General features: G+C 35.2%; 1 protein-coding gene across 5 annotated transcripts in view; it reads left to right on the top strand.

Annotated features, from left to right (window-relative positions):
- Positions 1 to 20163, top strand: part of LOC145675643 (uncharacterized) — an 898816-nt gene that overhangs the window by 198917 nt on the left and 679736 nt on the right. The window contains exon 1 of one of the 5 annotated variants that reach the window (XM_081746198.1): positions 14770 to 14826. The exons of the other annotated variants lie outside the window; for them this stretch is intronic. Coding sequence (XP_081602324.1) covers positions 14785 to 14826 — 42 coding nt within the window. The 5' untranslated portion in view covers positions 14770 to 14784. Of the gene's footprint in view, positions 1 to 14769; positions 14827 to 20163 lie in introns of those variants that run through there. 5 annotated transcript variants of the gene reach the window in all.

Raw genomic sequence — 20163 nt, forward strand, 5'->3', positions numbered from 1 at the left:
GATTTCAACATATTACATTGCATGAAGGTATTTGGCAATTGGTTCTTATATATTGATATAATGTTTCCATAATTCAGTGTGACATTTTGTAGTTTGTACTAATGAATGAGAGGTACTGTGTTTTTGCAGCAAAAGGCCCAGTTTCGTGCCTTTGTGGCTAACTATTAAGAATAAATATGTAATCGTAGTTAGTTGCAGGGGCGTCATTTAGGGGTTAGGAGGGTGCAATTACCCCCCCCCAAGAGTTTGAGGAATACATATACTTTAATCGATGGTCTACTAATATACTAGTATACAAAACGTGAAAGTCTTACATCGGTGGCGCTCTTGCTCCCCTCAAGCGAAGTCTGAAATGACGCCCCTGGTTAGTGGTCCAGGAAGAAAGTAAGAAGAGTGAAGATTTTTTCAAATTCCTCTTTTCCCCTCTTATGGGTCATATTTCCCAGACCCCTGTATTATTTTCAATGTAGAGTTTGCGGGGAAGAACATTCCTGCAATGTTTCAAGTTCTTAGATCCAGTGAAAGGTGAGATAAATCCCCTTTTCCTTCTCTTGAGCGTAATATTCCTCATGTAAGGAAGGTTTAAGAGAACGTTTGTACAAAATTTGAAACTCCTAGGCTTAGTTTTTTAAAACATGATGTTAAGTTAATAAATGGGTCAGTGAGTTTACTCTTTTATAGATATATTTTGTGTTGCTTACCCGCTTCGCTGGGTTGAAATGACATCTGTAAATTTGTAAAATCATGTAAATAAATGAATAAATAAATCGACAGAAACAAAGAAAATATAATAAGAAATCAGAAAATAATAAGTAAACTGTATATATAAAAATCAAATATTACTATTGTGGGCTGAATTTGGATTTAAACGGCATCGAAAGTGTCACTGTTCTTCTCAGCGACCCTGAAAACTAGGAATTTGGCACTAATATCGATCATTTTTGATCATGTTAAATATCTCCCCTCTCTCCCAAGTTGCGGAGCTGAATTTTGATTTAAGCGGCATCGTAAGTTTCACTGTTCATCTTAGCAACACCGAAAACTATGGATTCGACACTAATATCAGTCATTTTCGATCATTTTTAAATATTACCCTCATATCCTCCCCCTCCCCTAAGTTGCACCGTCAAAGTGAAATGATGAAAAGCATCTCAGGCCCGAATATTGTAAATTTGATCGAGATCGATCGGCAGTTCAAGAGGTATCAGGTCACAAACATAGTCACTGCATATATATGCATAGCTGCAGAATGTCTAATTTTAGATGAATTTTACCTGTGGTGAATTTATCAAAACTTCTTGTATTTGCAATTGTAGACTTCGGTATAAAAATAACATATTGTTGAATAAACTTTCTGTTTCCTTAATCAAAAATACATAGCGAAACATTTCCTGTAAAATGGCAAGTTTAACCGTTGAAAAAAAGTGTAAATTCGGTTTTGGTTCGCACACACACACACTGTTTATTTTTAGTGAAACGTAATGAAGTCTGTTCAACCTCATGTATCAACCTTCTGCATAAACTCAGAACAGGAAAATCACAAACTTTGTTTATGAGTGGACAAGCAGTGTTTATGTTATGAAGAAGTTACAGGTTGGTGATCATCGGTTTCCTGGATTCCGCTTCTGTTGTGCCCATTGCATCAGATTGTTTCAGAAATTAAATGATTCAGATTTTTTATTGTTTTCACAGAAAAGAATTCCGCTATATTGATTTTTTTTTATTATACAGAAAATTTATATAATGTCTATATTTGTTCACCTTGACGGAAATGAGAAGAATTATCTAGGGAAAGAGTAGGTAAAAATCCCACACATCTTTTCTCCAAGCTGGACAGTATTGTTTAAAAAATATTTTTCGTTACAGAGTGTCTGAGCTACGTAGATCAAAAGATCAAATAATAATATATCATGCAAACTCTGAATAGGGCTATAGCATACATACAATACTGGTCGCAATGAAGCTGATCTTTTGTTTCTTCATAAAAATACAAAGTAAAAATAAATAAATAAATAAACTGTCACGCTGTACCTCCCGCACTTAATTTTCGAATACTCATTTTGACTACACGGAACGAGTCTATTCTGTGTCCGTCCAAAGTCCACTTATGTTCACCTTCCACATACCATAAATATCAAGGATGTTATAAAATAGAGGATCTGCGCATACAACAAAATCGTGAAGTCAAACGTCACAGCTTCGCCACACCTACTCTGCTCATTCCGCGCCACTAAGATTGCAATGCTTCGAGCCAACAATCATTGCGGAAACGAGAGTAGCCAATCAGAGGTGCCGGCTCAGATGATGCTCGGTTGTTTTTTGGCTTCATTGAGTTCATATGTTGAAGATACGTATGGGCAGATCCTCTATTTTATAACATCCTTGATAAATATCTTCTTCTGAAATTCTTTTAATTCTTTTTTCTTGTTTTGCTTATTACTATCCTCTTCAGTCTATAGGTGCACATATGTGCACCTCCGGTTTTTATTTTTATGCTTGTATTCTGAGGCTTGCGTTGTAGTAGAAATTGCTTTGTAACGTTTGTGTACCTCCCACATGTGTTTATGTTCATTAGATGGCATAAACAATCATTATATTTCAAGCGATAGTTAGAAAAAAGATGCGGACCGCTTAGTGCCAAGACTCTTTAGAGGATATTGTTACATGTTTGATGTAAAATAGGGTAGTGAACTTTATCTGAAAACTTATGTATAGAGAGAGTTTATCACATTGCTATACGTGGAATTCTTGTTTACACTCATCCGCTACGTCAGACGTATTTTATATTAATCTTCCTCAAACTGAACAATCGCCTGTGTTTATATCCCACGCCTGTCTTTAAAGGGTTAATATAATTTTGTTGTTCAATTATTATCATGGAATGAATGAATAATATAAAATAGCATTTAATGATTATACCATTGCTAAAGGATACGAAAGATAAACGCTGTCTTCGTAATGAACATAAGTATTCTATGACTTCCGCTAGATTTGAGTTAGATTGGAGTTAGTTATTTCTTTCAGCACCAAGCCTATTGAAACCTGGACCTTAAGTTCAAAGTGGAGCCCAAGCTACTGTAATGCGATATTTCAAGGCGCGCACGCTATCCACTCGACCAGCGTTTCTCAAAGTGTGGGTCGCGGGTCATTTTTTCCGGTGGGTCGCTAGAAGTTTTTCCTTCTAATTATGGAAATTTTATTTTGATGTTGTGAAGTAATATTCAGAAAATGAAAATTGGAAGCGTTTGTTAATGAGGTGAACAATACAGTAAGTGGTTACTCAGAGCCCTGGTTACTTCCTTAAAGACATACTAAAATGTAAGCAACGGCGATGGCGAGAATCAAGACAAAATAGAGACTAATACAACCCCATTACGTAGAATGCCCATGTGTATTTGAATAAAAGTAGGTGGGCCACAAAATACATTTTATTATTTAATGTGGGTCGCGGTAACAATAAGTTTGAGAACCGCTGCACTAGACCATCGAAAAGGGCTCTGTCAAGTTTTGTAATCGTGTGTAAATTCTGGAGGAAGAAACTTGCGTTGTAGTATGTATATTCCGCAAAAGTCCAAGGGCGAAAGAAATTATGTAGGTCTCTTTTCAGAATGCTACGCGTTTGTGTCTCTAATGGAAATATGTACGAGGGTCATTGCAAAAGTCATGGCAACTTTTTTTTTCTCGAAAATGGCAACGAATAAAAAAATTCTGAAATATGTAAATGCAAGATGAGTCCATATGTAAACATTACGTGTAGGGGATGAACAAACACATCACTATAATGATATAGCACGAGAAAATAGACGAAAAAAAAAGTAGTTTAAAACTTGTTTACGCAACAGTACACAATAATACATTACAAACTACGCTCATTCCATGACAGTGTGTGATGGATTCTTTGGGAGACTATTTCGAGGGACTCTAAAATGTCAAGGTACGTGTTCCTGCCCTGTACTATTGTGTACTGTTGCAATTGACAGTAAAACACTTTAAAACGACATTTTTTTCGTCTTTTTTCTCGTGCTATATCTTTATAATGTGTGTGTGTTCATCCATCTTCCTACATGTTATATTTACATATGAACTAACCTTCCATTAGCATATTTCAGATTGTTTTATTCGTTACCATTTTCGAGGGGAAAAAATAGTTTCCATGACTTTTGCAATGACCCTCGTATTTTTTAACGTTCCACTGCTGTCCCAATACACTTTTACGCCATTGATATTTATATTGGTTTCTAGTGTTTATGTGTTTTGGAAATTGACATTGTGATGTCATAGCCGATCTTCTCTAATGTTAAGCTATTTTCGTAAATGCGTAGAAGTTCTGCGAAAATCAGTCAGAAGCACAGATATTTGTGAATAAAGCTTAGATGATCAAAACGTTTGCTTACATTGCTCCAATTGCCCATTTCCTGTAGCAACGTGACGTGTTGAGCAGAAATGTGTTGCTGACGAGGGATTTGATCAAAACATTACATCAGATGCTGTTTTTCTCTTTATAGCACTACTACGGCAAATCTAAAGAGAATATTTATATATACGCTGTATTATAGTGTTCAAAGAAGTACAGTAATTCAAAGAAAAGTCATTTTGTGCGCAGTAAAGAATAAACTTTGAAAACTACTTGTACACACATACAGACACACTTGCAATTTTATTTTCATCCTAAGGGTATAGTGTATGGAAGCATTTATGCTACTATCCTGAGGATGTGCTGTGGCATCTGTCATTTTTTAAGCATTAAAAAACTCAGGTTATTGTTTGTCGTATTGCTCCTTCCACACTCAAGGTTGTGTTGTGCAAATTCGGGGCAAATTGTCGCACCTTTTCGTAAGATTAACATATTTCCCACTCTTTTTAACCTGTTTGATTCTTCAGCACCTTTATCCTGCTTTTATTCTCCCCTTTTGCTACGGTCAAGTTTGATTTAAATTTGAGAAACAATCTGAATGTAGAAACCTTTTTAGCTTCGATTGAAGTCGCTTTTCTTATGCTTAAGAGGCCTGATCACGGCGAAATTAAAATATCGCCAATTTTACAGTAATTATGTGATATCTTCAAATAGATAAAAGATAATCGAAATATGGAACAAGATCGCCCTAGACAATATTATTTTACATGAGATACCATTATCACGACTCACTTATCTGTTTTCAATTTTCAGCCATTTAGAAAATCGGCATTTATTTTCGCGTCCCTAAATGGCTGCAAACGGTAAGCTAATTGGTGACTCGTGATAATGATACCTTATGCAAAATAATATTGTCTAGGGCGATCTTGTTCCACATTTCGATTATGTTATTTATTTGAAGATATAACATTATTACTGTAAAATTAGCTGAATTTTAATTTCTCACTGATTAGGCCTCTTAAAGATATGCTCCATTGGTTTTCATTGATGTGGAGAGGAGTTTCTCTGCGTCCAAGATCTCCGGAGCTCCGACTAACATAGAAATTTTGTGCATAATCAAATTCAACAAATTTCTTGAAATGTAATCTACCTTTATTTTCGTAGTTTTTTTTTTTTTTTTTTTTTTTTTTTTTAAAGAATGTTCATGACACTGCTTTGCACCTAAATAAATGGTTTTTATGAGCACTTTTTTTTCACCTTTGCGAATACTTTTTTAAAGCACCTTTCTTTTCCTTTTTCGCACCATTAGTTTGCAGCTTAGGATTTAGTCCTGAGTTAGAACGGAATTGGCTTATGGTCCGGGATTTTTGATGCACCCGGTCATAGGCTATACTTCTTGTTATATTCTACACTGAAATCTAATAGGATGCATGCGAGAAATAGTGGCGCTACCGTCGCTGTTTCCCTTGATGTCACATACAGAGGAGGGGAAAAGACTGACTGATTATCAGGTTTAGCAGCATTAGACCATAAAAATAAAAGAGAAACTAGAAGAATGTTTTAAAGAGATTAATTACCATTGCATATCTAAATTTGAACTTTTTTTAAAAAAATGTAATTCAAGAATACACTAGAACACTCCCGTTTGAACATTATACGTTATTCTCTAGTTTTCTCTACGTGTATAAGGATTCTTATACGCTTGCCAACCTTGCACAACGTTCTTCTTCCTTTGCACCAAGAACCTCCCACTGTAGTCTCGCTCCGTAATTTCAAGAGTTTACGAATAACATACATCTTTATAATCTGTATGTTTTTGTTTGTGCTGTACCTTTCACTGTTAATGATCACATATGTTCCTTTGCCAGATAAACATAGAGCGCTCACCTCTATTGCAATTGTCGGCCACGCGAGTTTGTGGTGCATAACATCGTGTCAGTGGGTTTTCTCAGGGTTGTCCCGTTTCCTTCTACATTCTCATTCCACCAGTTAATTCACAATCGTTCACTTTGATTAATAATCCATCTCCTTTAACCAAAGGTCATAACCATAGGACGTTAAACAAGAAATTTAATTTGTTCCGTGTTTAGTGAGAAGAGTTTTTACCCTGTTAAAAACTAGAACGATGTTCTTTATTCTGCTTGGCAGTTTTATTTTCCTACCACGTTTGTCTTTCACTCCCAAACTGTATTAATTTATGCGATAAAAGTGCTTGTCAAGATATGTCTGTTTCTGGCACTATATAAGATAATATAATGATTATTGCAGCTACTTTAGCAATCATTAATTTGTCATCAAAATAGGCAGACAATGAGGTCTCAAAGTAAATATGAGAAGAAGCGATTTGTTGGCTATTTTCCATAGAGTTCTTTGCCCATTACCTGTATGGACTCTAAGAATAATAACATGAGCATTGTTTGTTTTGCTGGCGTTTGTCCAGAGAATTGTTCCATTTAACATTCTTTTTTTACCAGGACGAGAATCGTGAAGTAAATTGGTAGAAGTGCACACAATGAATTGTAGGCTACTACAAATTGTATTTTGTTTTTGATTCACTTCAGTTTTTTTATGTTAAAATAAATTGTTGTTGACTTGTTTATAATTGTGTTTACACTTTCATTTCCAAATTGGAACAATTTTTCTTGATTGTCAGTCACTTGTAACTGAAGAGCACAATCTTACAACGATAGAAAGTAACTGAAATATATATTTTTTAGATTGTTGACCATTTAGAATCTTTATGAATGAGTGAAGTAATTGTATCACTTCCGGTGACAACTTAAGTGCTACATACCAAAACATGCAATTCCGGTTTCAAACCATATGACTGCATATAAGGAAAGCATAGGTCCGTTTATACGTAGTTTGCATTTATTTTTATGCAATACGTTTCCGTATTTCTGGTCTTTAACTGTTTCTTGTTTCGGAAAGTGTAGATGAAAACAAGTAACAGTGTCATGTGTACATCACGTGAAAGATTTTGGTTTGCATAGGCGTGATATTTTCAATATTGAAGCTGGATGTGGTAGTAAATGTCTACCATTTCTGGTTTCAGTAGAGAATGTACTCTTAGGACATTTAATTGATTACAGGAAATCGCTTCTCGCCATCTATTATCGTTTTTAGTCTATAGCGATCAACGTTATCACTGAAAGTTGTTGATCAATGACTGCCACTTCCGTTCTGAATAGAGGGTTAAAGAACCTGGTACATGTTCGTAGAACGTTAAATAGATTCCAAAAAACCGCTTCTCGAAATCTTTTTTTCGTTTTTGGTCTTTATATATCAATATTGAAACCTTAAATTCTAATGGATTTCTGGCGCTTCTGGTTTTAGTAGAGAGTTAGGGATGGATATGAAATGTATTCTTGGAATGCTTAATCGATTGCAGTAAACCTCTTTTCGCTATCTGTTATATCGTTCTTGGTCTATAGAGATCAACGTTAAGACCGAAAATGTTCGATTTCTATCACTTACGTTTTGACTAACACTTCTATCAACGAACTCGATTGCAGATTTTCGATCCTCTTCATCCTGGTCAAAAGTTATGGTAATTCATCAAGTAGTTCTTATGTTTTTTGTCTCCCGGATGAACAGATAGGGTAACCTTTGTAAGTTCCATATGTAGCATATTTGTTTGGAATCCACCGGAAACAAATGATGCAGGAAGTACATCATACTTGACATATCCAGTAAATTCCTTTCTATGGAGTATAACATCAATGTAACTAACTCTATGGCCTATGGAACACGGAATGGATGCAATGCCGTGTTCACAATAGGTCTCCACTGAATTCTATCCTTAGTCAACTGGATCCAGTTTCTACTTTGTTCCTATTTCTGCGAGATTCATCTTAATATTGTCTTCCCGTCTGCGCCTAGCTCTTCCTAATTGTCGTTTTCCGATTGGTCTTGCAGTTAAGACTTTGAAAGCGTTCCTACTTTCTTCTATCCTGGCTAAATGACCTGCCCACCTGAGCCTCCTAGACTTGATGACCCTAATAATGTTCGGTAAACCATATAAATTATGTAGTTCCTCGTTGTGAAGTTTTTGCCATTCCCCATTCCCGTTCCTTTTGGGTCCGAATATTTGTATCAGGATCTTGTTCTCAGATACTTTCAGTCTATGTTTTTCCCTCAGAGTAAGCGACCATGTTTCGCAACCATACAGAACGATGGGCATGATTATCGATTTATATATTTTAAGCTTCAAACTCCTTGATAGAATTTGCGACAAGAGATTTTGAACTGAATAATAACACGAATTCCCTGCTTTTAGTCGTCTTCGTGAATATGGTTTTCGTATCACTATCAATATAACTTGTCGTTCATGAAATTCAATATATCGGGCACTAAGGACCACATCGTTAAACTGTATGTTCCTTTGTAGTGCGTAAATCGGCGTAATAGAATTCTATTATTGAGCTGCCTGAATCAGGACTGATATTGAACATGGCGTTACATAAAATTCAATACGGTGGACGCTAAATGACATATTGTTAAAATAGAAATTCCCATGTAGAAAGTGAAGAGCTTTACAAAATTTTATGAATAAGATGTCGGTAGATTCATTGTTATCTGAAGAGTGACACTATGTGTGTGGCATTATTTAAAATTCAACATTGCGGATGATTAACATATTAAAACGCAAATTCGTAAATAGAACGCAAAACGGCGTGATATTTTGAGAGTTTGATTATTGAGATACAGATCGATTTATCATAGGACTGACCTTACATAGAATTCAATGTTGTGGACTATAAAAACGCCATATTGTTGTTAAAATAAAAAAATCCGTATAAAATGTAAAACGGCGGAATAGAATTTTATTTTTGAGGTATCGATCGATTTATCATCATCTACGGATTGACATTGACTATGGGGTGATGTAAAATTCAGTACGGCGTACGCTAACAATCCTTGATCCTAGCTAGTTTCCCAAGGATGAAACTCTCTGAATACAAAGTTTTCAAACAGTGTTAGGCCAAATTGCTCCCGAGGTCAAAGGAACAGTTGAAGAAGTACGGAGTCAGAGTAGACTACTCACTTCCGTATATCCACAGGTCCCCCAGAAATGAAAGCGAAGATTGTTAATTGGAACTTGTCTCCTTATCCTCTCCATCAATAAGTGGTGAAGGTGAACAATTTATTATCTAGATGAGAACTAACTTAATTTTGAGTTGATTTTAGTTTAGCGTCCCTTTCAGCAGCAAGGCTATATGAGACGTGGACCTACTGATTAACGTGGAATCCGAACCATATGAGCTCCCGCCGGGAATCGAACCCGGGTCTTCCACGCCAAAGGCGCGCACGCTAACCGCTTAGCCACGAGGGAGCTCAAGAAAACTAACTTAAGTTCTCTAATGGTACTAGTATAAAAATTCCATAACCCAATATAGAAATTTAACTGTAAATAAAATGTTAATTCTCAGTCTAAAAGACCTCACTTTTTCTTTACTCTGAAGGTATTGGCACTTTTAAATAATCACCCCTAGACATTATTAGAACGAAGACAGAAGGATCATTAGAAACCAGTTCTGTTGAGATCAGTAGCAGCATATCAAAAAACTTAAATTGGAAGATTAATCATATACAAGGGATATTTTTTATTCTTTGTTTTTTCTCTTTTTATTCTTTTTATTTTTCCTATATCATGTTGTTAAAATATAAATTTCCATGTGGAACGTGAACGACTATATAAAATTTTAACGAGTAAGGTATCGATGGATTCGTCCTTAGTGGAATTCGGTAAATGGCGTTATGTAAAATTTAAGATGGCGAATGCTATTGTTAAAACATGAAAATAAAATATTGTAAATATTTTGTGAGAGATGTCAAGTGAAAGGAATCGGCGAAAAGATTGCAAAAAACATATTTTGTAGGACTTTCGCTGTAAACTTATCAAAAGAAATAAGTAGGTAAATAATTTAGCGAGTGGACTATTAAAGTTATTGCCATCTTCTCATTTTCACCTCATTCTCATCCCCCCCCCTGAAAATCATGCTTAGTGCTTGCTCGTTGCGAGTTCATTGTTTTGGTCACCAGTCAACGTGACTCGATGCCAATTTACAAATATTCCTTCTGACTCCGTAGTTCTTAATTGCATTTTTTTTTTAAGGCAGTCGCTTAGATATTATCCGCTCCTTCCTCTTCTCCGTTTAGAAGACTTTCCATTGCAATAAAAATCAGAATGTGTCCAGACGGTGGATTATTTTGCCAAGATGCTACATAGGATTACGGTAACGATCTCTCGAGACGGGAGAAGTCTCTCATCGCTAAAGTACAGTTCTAAAAATGGCTTTCACCCATGTAAATAAATTGTCGGGTGGCTTATTTAAGATTTGTGTTTCCGGATTAGTTTGTTTTATTTTTTTCCGTACCGTTTGTATTGTCTCGGGGATTTACAGATCGCGTGATGTCATGGAGAAGCTGGGTTTAAAAGGTAGTAGCGTGCTACAAAGTTAAGATAGTGTTCCGGAGGGCTCCGAAGATTTATTATATACACATTTTCAGGAGCTTGCCAGTATTATGTGTAAGCAGAATGTATGCAATGTAATGGGATTTCATGAATCATAATTGTTAGCTTCGAAATTCTGTACCTGGGGTGCATTTTTTTTCTTTGACGCGAGTTCAGTTTTTTCCTTTTTGGTAATTTAATAAGAGAATTTCAGCTGATACGTGCCTTTTATCTCGTGTTTTATTTTATTTTTGATAATTAATGTTTGTTCTTATATTTTGATGCCTAAGTACGTACTACAAACATGAAAATGTAGAATATGGTCTAATTAATTCTTTTAAACATATATACTAAAGGTATTTATTTTATTTCATAGGTCGCTAAACATATGTTAAGCACGCTGGTATGAATCTCTAGAGCTATAGACCTAACTAGAAGGGTCCAGGAATGGCCGTCTCCTGCTAGAACATTATTTCCCTAGAATAACATTGAACTGCAGACTGAAATTGTGGTCGTTCTCAGAAGTAAGGGACCATGACCCCCTCCCCCTAGCATAATATCCTGCTTAAGCTAATGCCTACAGCTTGAACAAAAACTTTTTTTTAAGTTGAAGTTTTTTTTTGATTTGTGATTCTTTATGAGTATTATTATCATCATCACTGCTGTATCTCGGTTTAAACTGGTTTTAGCTTAATTTGATGGTCATCTGTGGCAATGCAGATTATTGGAAGAATTCTTCTCCAAAGAAGTGTATGACAGGTGTCTCGAGTTATTATCCCAATTGCACCGCAGTATTTTTAGGGACAATAGCTGTAGCTGAGATAATGATTGGTCTCACAGTAACTTCGTGACACTTCCATATCTTCTTGATTTCGTCTGCCAGGTCTTTATATTTGCTCATTTTCCTATTGGATTTTATGCGTATATTGTGAATCAGTGGCACTGTTACATCATGAGGATTACTTATTGATCCGTTATTATTATTTATCGAACTCTAATCCTGTAAACTTGAAACAACTTTGTTGAATTAAAGAATATTTTATCCTATATTCTTATATGTTTGCAACGAAATGTGACTTTTCGTGTGCGAGATGTTAACACGCGTGTTTTCTGTGTGAATGATCCTGGATTCGACCCATAGTGTGGATGAGGAAAACCAAGTAATGGTTGGGATTCCAGTAAATTTCTTCTTGTAGCGTCTAGATGTTGAAAAGAAGTTAATATTCAAACAATTGTTCAAATTTTCAAAGAAGCTCACTCCGTTGTGTTCTTAGATTCTATCAATTTTGGTAATATTGAGGCTACAAGATGAGACGAGATTGAGGTTTCCTCGTCTCGTATTTTTCTTTTCGAATTTTCGTCTCGTTTTGTCAATTTGTGCACAAAATTTATTCCCTGATTTTCTTGTTGATTTCATCTGGAAATTATAAAAATCCTTTCGCGTCACAGAGGTCCACGAAGGGGGGAATATAAGAACATATACCATATTAATGATTGAAGTACGAGTATTTATTATTGCGTAATGACTCGTATATCTTTAACATTGATAAATGCTATTCACTGAGTTTGTATAATCATTTTATCAATATATATTACTATTAATCATGTAACACTAAAACAGTGTTTGTAATCTAAGACGTGGTGAACAAGTGTTGCCAACAAATCTTGAGAAATTTCTTGTCTCGTGGTCAACACAATTTTTGGTTTCAATGTAGTGATAAGGGTTGAGATAGAATTCATTTTTGGACACTGATTCCACTGAATCCAGATCAAGGAACAATTCTTGCTATCTGTTACCGTGTTTGCTCTGGTACTTCTCGACCTTCCGATACCTTATTCTATTATTAAAATGAAATGATAATGAAGTACGTAGTTTAACGTTCGACGACTATGATGAATTGTGGGACATAAATGATTGTTGATGGAAGACTTAGCGGAATGAAGATGGTGCAACGAATTAGAGAATCCGAAGAAACCACTATCACGATGTTGTCCGCACAAAACTTATGGGGACTGGAATCGAACGATGAACACTTTTGTCCAGAGGTGAGCTTCAGAAGATGATGAGGTGTTGTATCTGTAGACAGTTGTCTAATAAAATATATGTTCCAATATTTGTGTAGTGCGGAAAGGAGAACTCATATTTATGAATGCAAACCAGGGGCGGATTCAAGACGGATTTCTGGGGGGAGCGGTAGGTCGTAATACTGCTACTTAGAGCTACTTTTAAGAGCTCTCGGATGGGTTTTATTTATATATAAAATAAGAAAGTTTCCTCTTCTGGGGGGAGGGCGATTGCTCCGATCGCCCCCCCTGGATCCGCCCCTGATGCAAACTGAGAGGACTTTGCAAATCCTGATTTTTTCTTATAGGAATAACCATTATACTACTTATGAGGCCGGATAGAAAAATAACGAGCTTTAAAGTGTAGTACACTTAAAAAGACACTCTTAAAAGGATTTAAATAAATACAGTATCTCAAATTTGAGTTAATTTTTCACGTGATTCTATGCAGTGACGGTTCTAGCCCGAGTCCGGCGTCCCCAGCCTCCCATTTTTTTGAGTGACAAATATAATTTAAACCATTATTTTAAATTTTTGAGAGTTTATAGCAAGCGTTGCTTTTTATTCTTTATTGGAAAATATTTGAAATAGTAGATGTAGTTTCAGATGCAGTTTTTCTTTATGTAATGTGTAAAACGATACTTGTCTATAATGTCATCGTCCAACTTAGCCATAATATACATCGGGAGAGAATAAAGTTGAAAACTTCTGCAAGACCCATAAAAAATTGTAAACTCATAATATACCTATCATAGTTTGGGTTCTGGCTGCCTCCTCCCAGTTTTTACCTTCTAGATCCGCCACTGACTCTATGGATAGATGTGTTTAAAAATAGCTTGATTGGATTTAGAATTCTCAAATTATTATAATTATAATTATTATTTTTTTAAAGGCGAATAGAAATGTATCAGAGCGTGAGGAATTTTACTATTGGCATCAGCGGTTCCCCCAAGATAGGTCTTTTTCGTGACACCATGGACAGTTGTGTTTAAAAATAGTTCCTTTGGATTGAATATCTTCAATTTAGCACACAAAGTGCATTAGAAATCTGTCCTAGCGTGGACACGTTTTACGAGTGGAATGTTTGTTTGTACTTTAAGAAAAGTACTCATTACTCCTTTCTTGATTATACACTGAAGAACACTTTTCTTAAAAATTAATTATAAAATTGTCATTCATTGATAAATTAGGACTCAAAAAATGTTCTTGAATTTCGATATTTTTCAAAGTAAAATTTAGATCATTTTTAAGATTTTTTTTTCGAATAGGAACATTTGGATTACAAAGAAAAAATGTACTTCAAAAAGTTCATAACTTTATGTTGCACTTTCATACACATGTTTATTATTATTATTATTATTATTATTATTATTATTATTATTATTATTATTATTATTATTATTATTATTATTATTTACATAGTATCTCTGTCAGCAAAAACTTTTTATAAGTACACTTTATTATTTTAATCGTCAATTTGTCACGACTTTAAGTTATTGCCATAATTGTTACAATTAGTTAATTTCATATGTAGCATTATGTAATCGTTCTTACAGTAATTTGTAAACCAATCATATTTTTATTGTCCAAATATTTACTTAAAGATCTTCGTTTTGTGGGTGAGGGAGGAAAAAATTCTATGTTGGGGCGTAGTCTCCGAAGAATTTGAGAGGAAATCGTTTTGTGTGGTTCATGTGGGCACATCGTGTATAAATAGAAAAGACTGGCCGTGAAAGATATCACGGGAGATGCGTGTATGTGGCTGGCTCAGGTCTTAAGGATATGACGCATGTGTGAAGAAGATGTGTATATGTGTTCTGCGTTTGCATTTGTGCTTTTATAAGGTTCCTTCCTCAAAGAGTTTCGGAATAGGTGTAGAGTTGAGTTTCCCTGTTAAGAGGTGTTTAAAATGAAGGAAATAGAGGAGGGACTTTTTCTCAAAAATTACAGAGTGAGTTTTTTTTTTTAATTAGTTGTGTGTGTGTGTGTATCTAGACATGTGTTTATAGTTCTGTGTCATTCTTTAATGTGGTATCATACAATGAAGTGATTCTGAAGTTTTCTATGTTAGTTGTGCGTGCGCGAATGTGCAGATCGGAGCAATCTGCAATGCTTAATTGCGAAGATGTAACACGTGCTCCTTGGTTTATTTCACACGATCTTAAACCATTCTTCATAATTTCATATGATTAAGAGGAAACAGGATTGGATACAGCTAGTATGGGTTAATAGCTTCAATTTGACATGGGTCATAAACATTTTTCGTTATAAACATCGGGTGTATCACTTTATTTTAAAATACGGGTGTATCACTTTATTTGGCACAATAATGATACACATCAAGAAATGTGTTAATAATTCTGTGCCATTCTTTAATGTGATATGACACAGTGAAGTGCTTCCGAAATTCTCAATCTTAGTTGCGCGTGTGGGAATGTGCAGATTGCAGTGAACTACAATGCTTAATTGCAGAGATGTGACATGCAATTAAGCATGCTTCGATGTGTTTATTTCACACAATCACAATCTTATATTATTCTTAATATCATATGATTAAGAAGGAGCAGGAATGGTTGTACACAGAGAAAAAATATGTATAAGGCGTACGTAAAAACGTAGGTTACATGCTTAAATCATGTAGTTTTTGAATGTAAAGTACGACTATATGGAATATCGTGCAGCAAATATATAACTGAAAACGTACATTTTACAATACTTTCCGTATAAGTGTTTCATCTATATGTATTTTCCGTATAAAACAAAGAAATATGTATAGGCGGTCAGGATGTAACATACAGATGGACGTATATAACGTATAGCCAGTGGCGTATTTAGGGGGATGGCTTCCGGGCTTAAGCCCCCCCCGAAATCTTACTTAGTATAGTAAAGTAAATTAAATAGCTTGCAGAATTTTCAGATTTCCAGGCAAAGCCCCCCCCCGAAAGTTAGCAAAGCCCCTCCCGAAACAAAATCGTAAGTACGCCACTGCGTATAGCTGACATATGTAACATACGGAAAACTGTTAGATGTCAGATATCCAGCAGCGGCATGATGCAACATCTAATAGGGGGAAAGGCAGTACGTAGTAGCATATGGATAACGTATGCTCCGTACAGATTTCCGTAGTAAACTTACGGATTCCGTATATTTGTACAATATACCGCTGTCCGGATAACGGATTTTTCTCAGTGTAGCTGGTATGGATTAAGGCTGGTTTAAAGGGACAAGTTTTCCCGATAGATGTCACTACAGTCTTCGTATCTCTTTCATGTATATTTTACCTTTCACGAAAATTCACGATTTCTCTTACAAATTTCAAACTACAGACTTCAAATTTTTAGAGGAGGAACTTCATAACCTATCGAAGGCAACAATCCGTGTCGATTTTTTTTTTATTTAGAACTTTCTTCCGTGAGACAGTATATTGTTAAAGATTTGGATATCCAATTTCAACAATTAAGCCATTTCAACAATAAAGAAAATTCCAAATAAAAAATCCATAAAAGGGATTTTTTTGTAAAATTTGATAGAAGAAAGAAGGAAAATTTTGTAATTTGTGTAAGGACACAATAATGGTCAATTGTTTTTATTAATACTGTATACGTATATTATTATTATTATTATTATTATTATTATTGAACATTGTTTGCAGAATGCTTTCATAAAATGTAATAACTTTTCATTGTGTCAGATATTTTCTTTGAAAAGCAATACTTTGTACAGTAGTCAAGTTCTGGAGTATGATTATGTAAGTTGTGTTCTTAGAAATTAAAAATACAGTATCATTTCAAAAATAGAAACAAAAGGAAAGGAAACTAAACTTATGCGTTATTACGACGGACGTATCATTATAATTTACATTATTATTTTTCTGAGAAATTCTCCAACTTCACAGCACATTAGACACTTCTATCTTTTCGATATAATTACCTAGGACTGGATGTACTTTTTCCACCGTTTACTTGCAAACTTATTTAGTCCCTCGGCAAACCACATTTTAGGTGTACGTCGCACTCACGCCTGGACAGTTTTTTCGAGTTCTTCAAAGTCACGAAACTTTAGACCACAAAGATAGTTCTTCAGGGACCTAAACAAGTGGTAATGGCTAGGAGCTAAGTCGGAGGAGCATGGCGCATGTGAGAGTACCTCGAAACCCAGTTTGGCAACGGCGATAGCTGCTTTCTGGCTCGTATGCAGATGGACATTGTCGTGTTGCTGGAGGACACGCCATGGTCACTTCTGTGATCGCATCTTCAGAATTGCAAGTCGCAGGTTTTCCAAAGTAGAGGCATACGGAGAACTTGATTGTTGTGTCCGACTTCAACCGGTCAATGATCAGAATTCCTTCAGTATTCCAAAAAGCAGTGTCCATGAGAAGTTATGTTAATTTTTCTTCCTTAAGTTTCATATTTCTTAGTTAAAGTGCGATCACATCTCCAATCTTGAATCCAGAGGTACACGGTTTCTCGTGATAGTGCATCTCCTTCATGCACGGTAGCAAGTTGTCTGTAATTTTCTGCACCTGAATTGCCTCCTTCCGGTTAAAGAAACTCACTTACTAATGAAAACATATTTCTCTCTCCATTCTGTCCATAGACTGACAGTAGCTGACGTCACCTCCTTAGTTTCCCACTTCTGGCTGCCTACTGCCAGGTGTTGCCACCTATTGGCTGAAGATGCATCAGCTACCAGTTGTGGTAATGCCTGCCACTCTGAAGCAGATATACGTCCGGAAAAACTAGTGAAAATCATTATGACACGTCCCTCGTATTATTGAATTTAACTCCAAATAATTATTGTAATTAATGCAATTGTGAAATAATATTCAATTTTTATTATTAAAATACAAATGTTAAAACATAGTGGATGGTCTTCCAGATACAGAGAAGCGATATATTTCATCATTATTTCGTCAGTAATACTCCTTGGCGTTTTATCATGTGGAGGACTATGACTGGCCAGGCAGCTTCTGTGTGTTTAGAGTTTATCAGTTCTAGTGTTGTTAAAATTCGAATAATTCCTTATTTGAAAATTCGAATAATGAATTCTTTGAATATTCGTTTTTCGAATTTCAAACGTTCGTTGTTCGGATAGCAATAATTGTTCGAAGAGTTGTTCAGCTAACGATATTGTTGTTCGAATATTGAAAACGCATATGCTGATATTCGAATAATTTTAATAGTACTAATCAGCACATTAGATCCTTCGCTCTTATATCTGGCTATTTAAACCGAAAGTTGTTACCTTTTAATGTAGATAGCATTTAAATAGACTCTCGATACTGAACAAACACCAAATCCTGTACTCTAACAAGAATCCGGAACTGATGCGCACCCAAAAAACACACAATGAAGATTTGATTACGTGTGAATACCCAATTTATTCAGACATACTTAAAATAATTTAAAGTTCAGTATCTAATATCTTATTTACATGCTTGTTACATACGTTTCTCCGGTATGTTTAGTCTTTAAACTGACATACTTTGGAATGCTAGTACAGTATTATGGAGAGACCTTCAGTGTTATTTTGTCTTAAGGACATACCGACTTTTCCGTGAAAGAAAGAAAAGTGTATGAACAGATGTCTTAGAATTCCGACTTCTTTTTCTTTAATTTAAGAATTTGTATTGATTTGTTATCTTTAGAGTCTTTTGAACCTGGCGACATTATTTGAAAAAGCACAAATTTTTCACGAGTCAAGACAAGACGAACACTGCCGAAATCGAGAGAGAGAGAGAGAGAGAGAAGAAAGTAAATAGGAATTTACTTTGGCCAAGAATTAGCAGAATTCTTGGCGATTTTCTGTATGTAGCATACACGGTACGTAAAGTATTATTCAAAACACACACATATATACACAATACATGTCATGAGAGGAAGATAAAGTAGAATTTTGAAGCTTGAGTAATAAGTGTATATTCCACATATTACCTAATGCCTCAAAAGATGCACTTACAGGTGCTGGATTCATTATCCGGTTGCTGAAACTCGAAAATAATTTTAATTGAAGCGTGCATAAATTATTTTACAACACTCTTGTGTTTGTGCTTTTTCATCTTTATATATATATATATATATATATATATATATATATATATATATATATATATAGTTCAATTTATGTTATACCCATCGGAAAAGTAACATAAATTAAATGCAATATAAATATACAGTATTAGAAATTTTCATACATTTGCTATAGTAAGTCTTAGAGATAATTTCCCCGCATTTTTCAATGCATGTGTCCACACTTTTAATTATGTGCCTCACAAGTGGATGACAACAGTTGCTTTCATCCTCAGCTATTCCAGGTTGTGTAGATTGCATTTGTAGACAGTCTATTAAAGGTGGATCACTAGGCGTTCTCGGTGCTATGCTAAATGCTGCTTGAATAGTGCTGCGTTGCCAGGTAGTGTCGAGTGCTTACTGGTGCCAGATAATAAAAAGAAATAATCATAGAATTCTGTGTGGATACTTACTGAAGAAATTAGTTTTGGTCCCTTACCGCAATTCACAGTAAGTTCCGCTTCTCGAAATGCAACGATAGAATCCAGGAATTAAACTTACAAATTTGGCAACAACGCATTATGGCGTTCTGCACAAGTTTCTCCTCAAAATCTATTTCCTTAAATTGAATTAATATTTAAATAAAATGTGAAACATAACACGAAAAACGGTCAAACAATATATTTATTTTGTAATAAGATCGTTACTTTAAAATACTTTACACATGCAAATAAACATTTCATAAAAATTGAGCACTTCTAGTAAGACCTAACAGCAAGTGTCATTTTGTGTGCTCATTGTAAAACAAATATTTTCTTTTATTTGTTCCCTTTTCCGATATCAGAAGACACAAGCAAGTGAATCAGTGTCTTGTGTTGTACCTGAAACATAACTTTTTCTTTTTTATAATATGTAAGTAAAGTTTCATTGCGCAGTAGTTAAGGGAATGAGCTAAAATATGTACTGACTTCCGGGTGGTGATCCACCTTGTGTCCATTAAAAAAAAAAAAAGTCCGTACTTTTAAGATTTCCACACATCGTCAAGGCTGTAGTACTTTGAAGATATTCTGTCGGCAAAAGATGTATCTGCCTTCAGCATCGTCATGGTGGGATGTGCCACATGACAGATCGTTCTGTTTTGCTTTATCCCGCAATCAGTTCATTCTCTTGCAGTAAGGCTATCAATTGAGTGACGATATCGTGATTGCCTTTAATACCTAAAGTTGTTTCAAAGAACAGAGACCTGATTGGTTAGTCGTCATCTTGATATGGCACATCAG

Source organism: Thermobia domestica, chromosome 18, assembly GCF_964235325.1.
Source record: "Thermobia domestica chromosome 18, izTheDome1.hap1.1, whole genome shotgun sequence".
In the NCBI taxonomy this organism is placed as follows: domain Eukaryota; kingdom Metazoa; phylum Arthropoda; class Insecta; order Zygentoma; family Lepismatidae; genus Thermobia; species Thermobia domestica.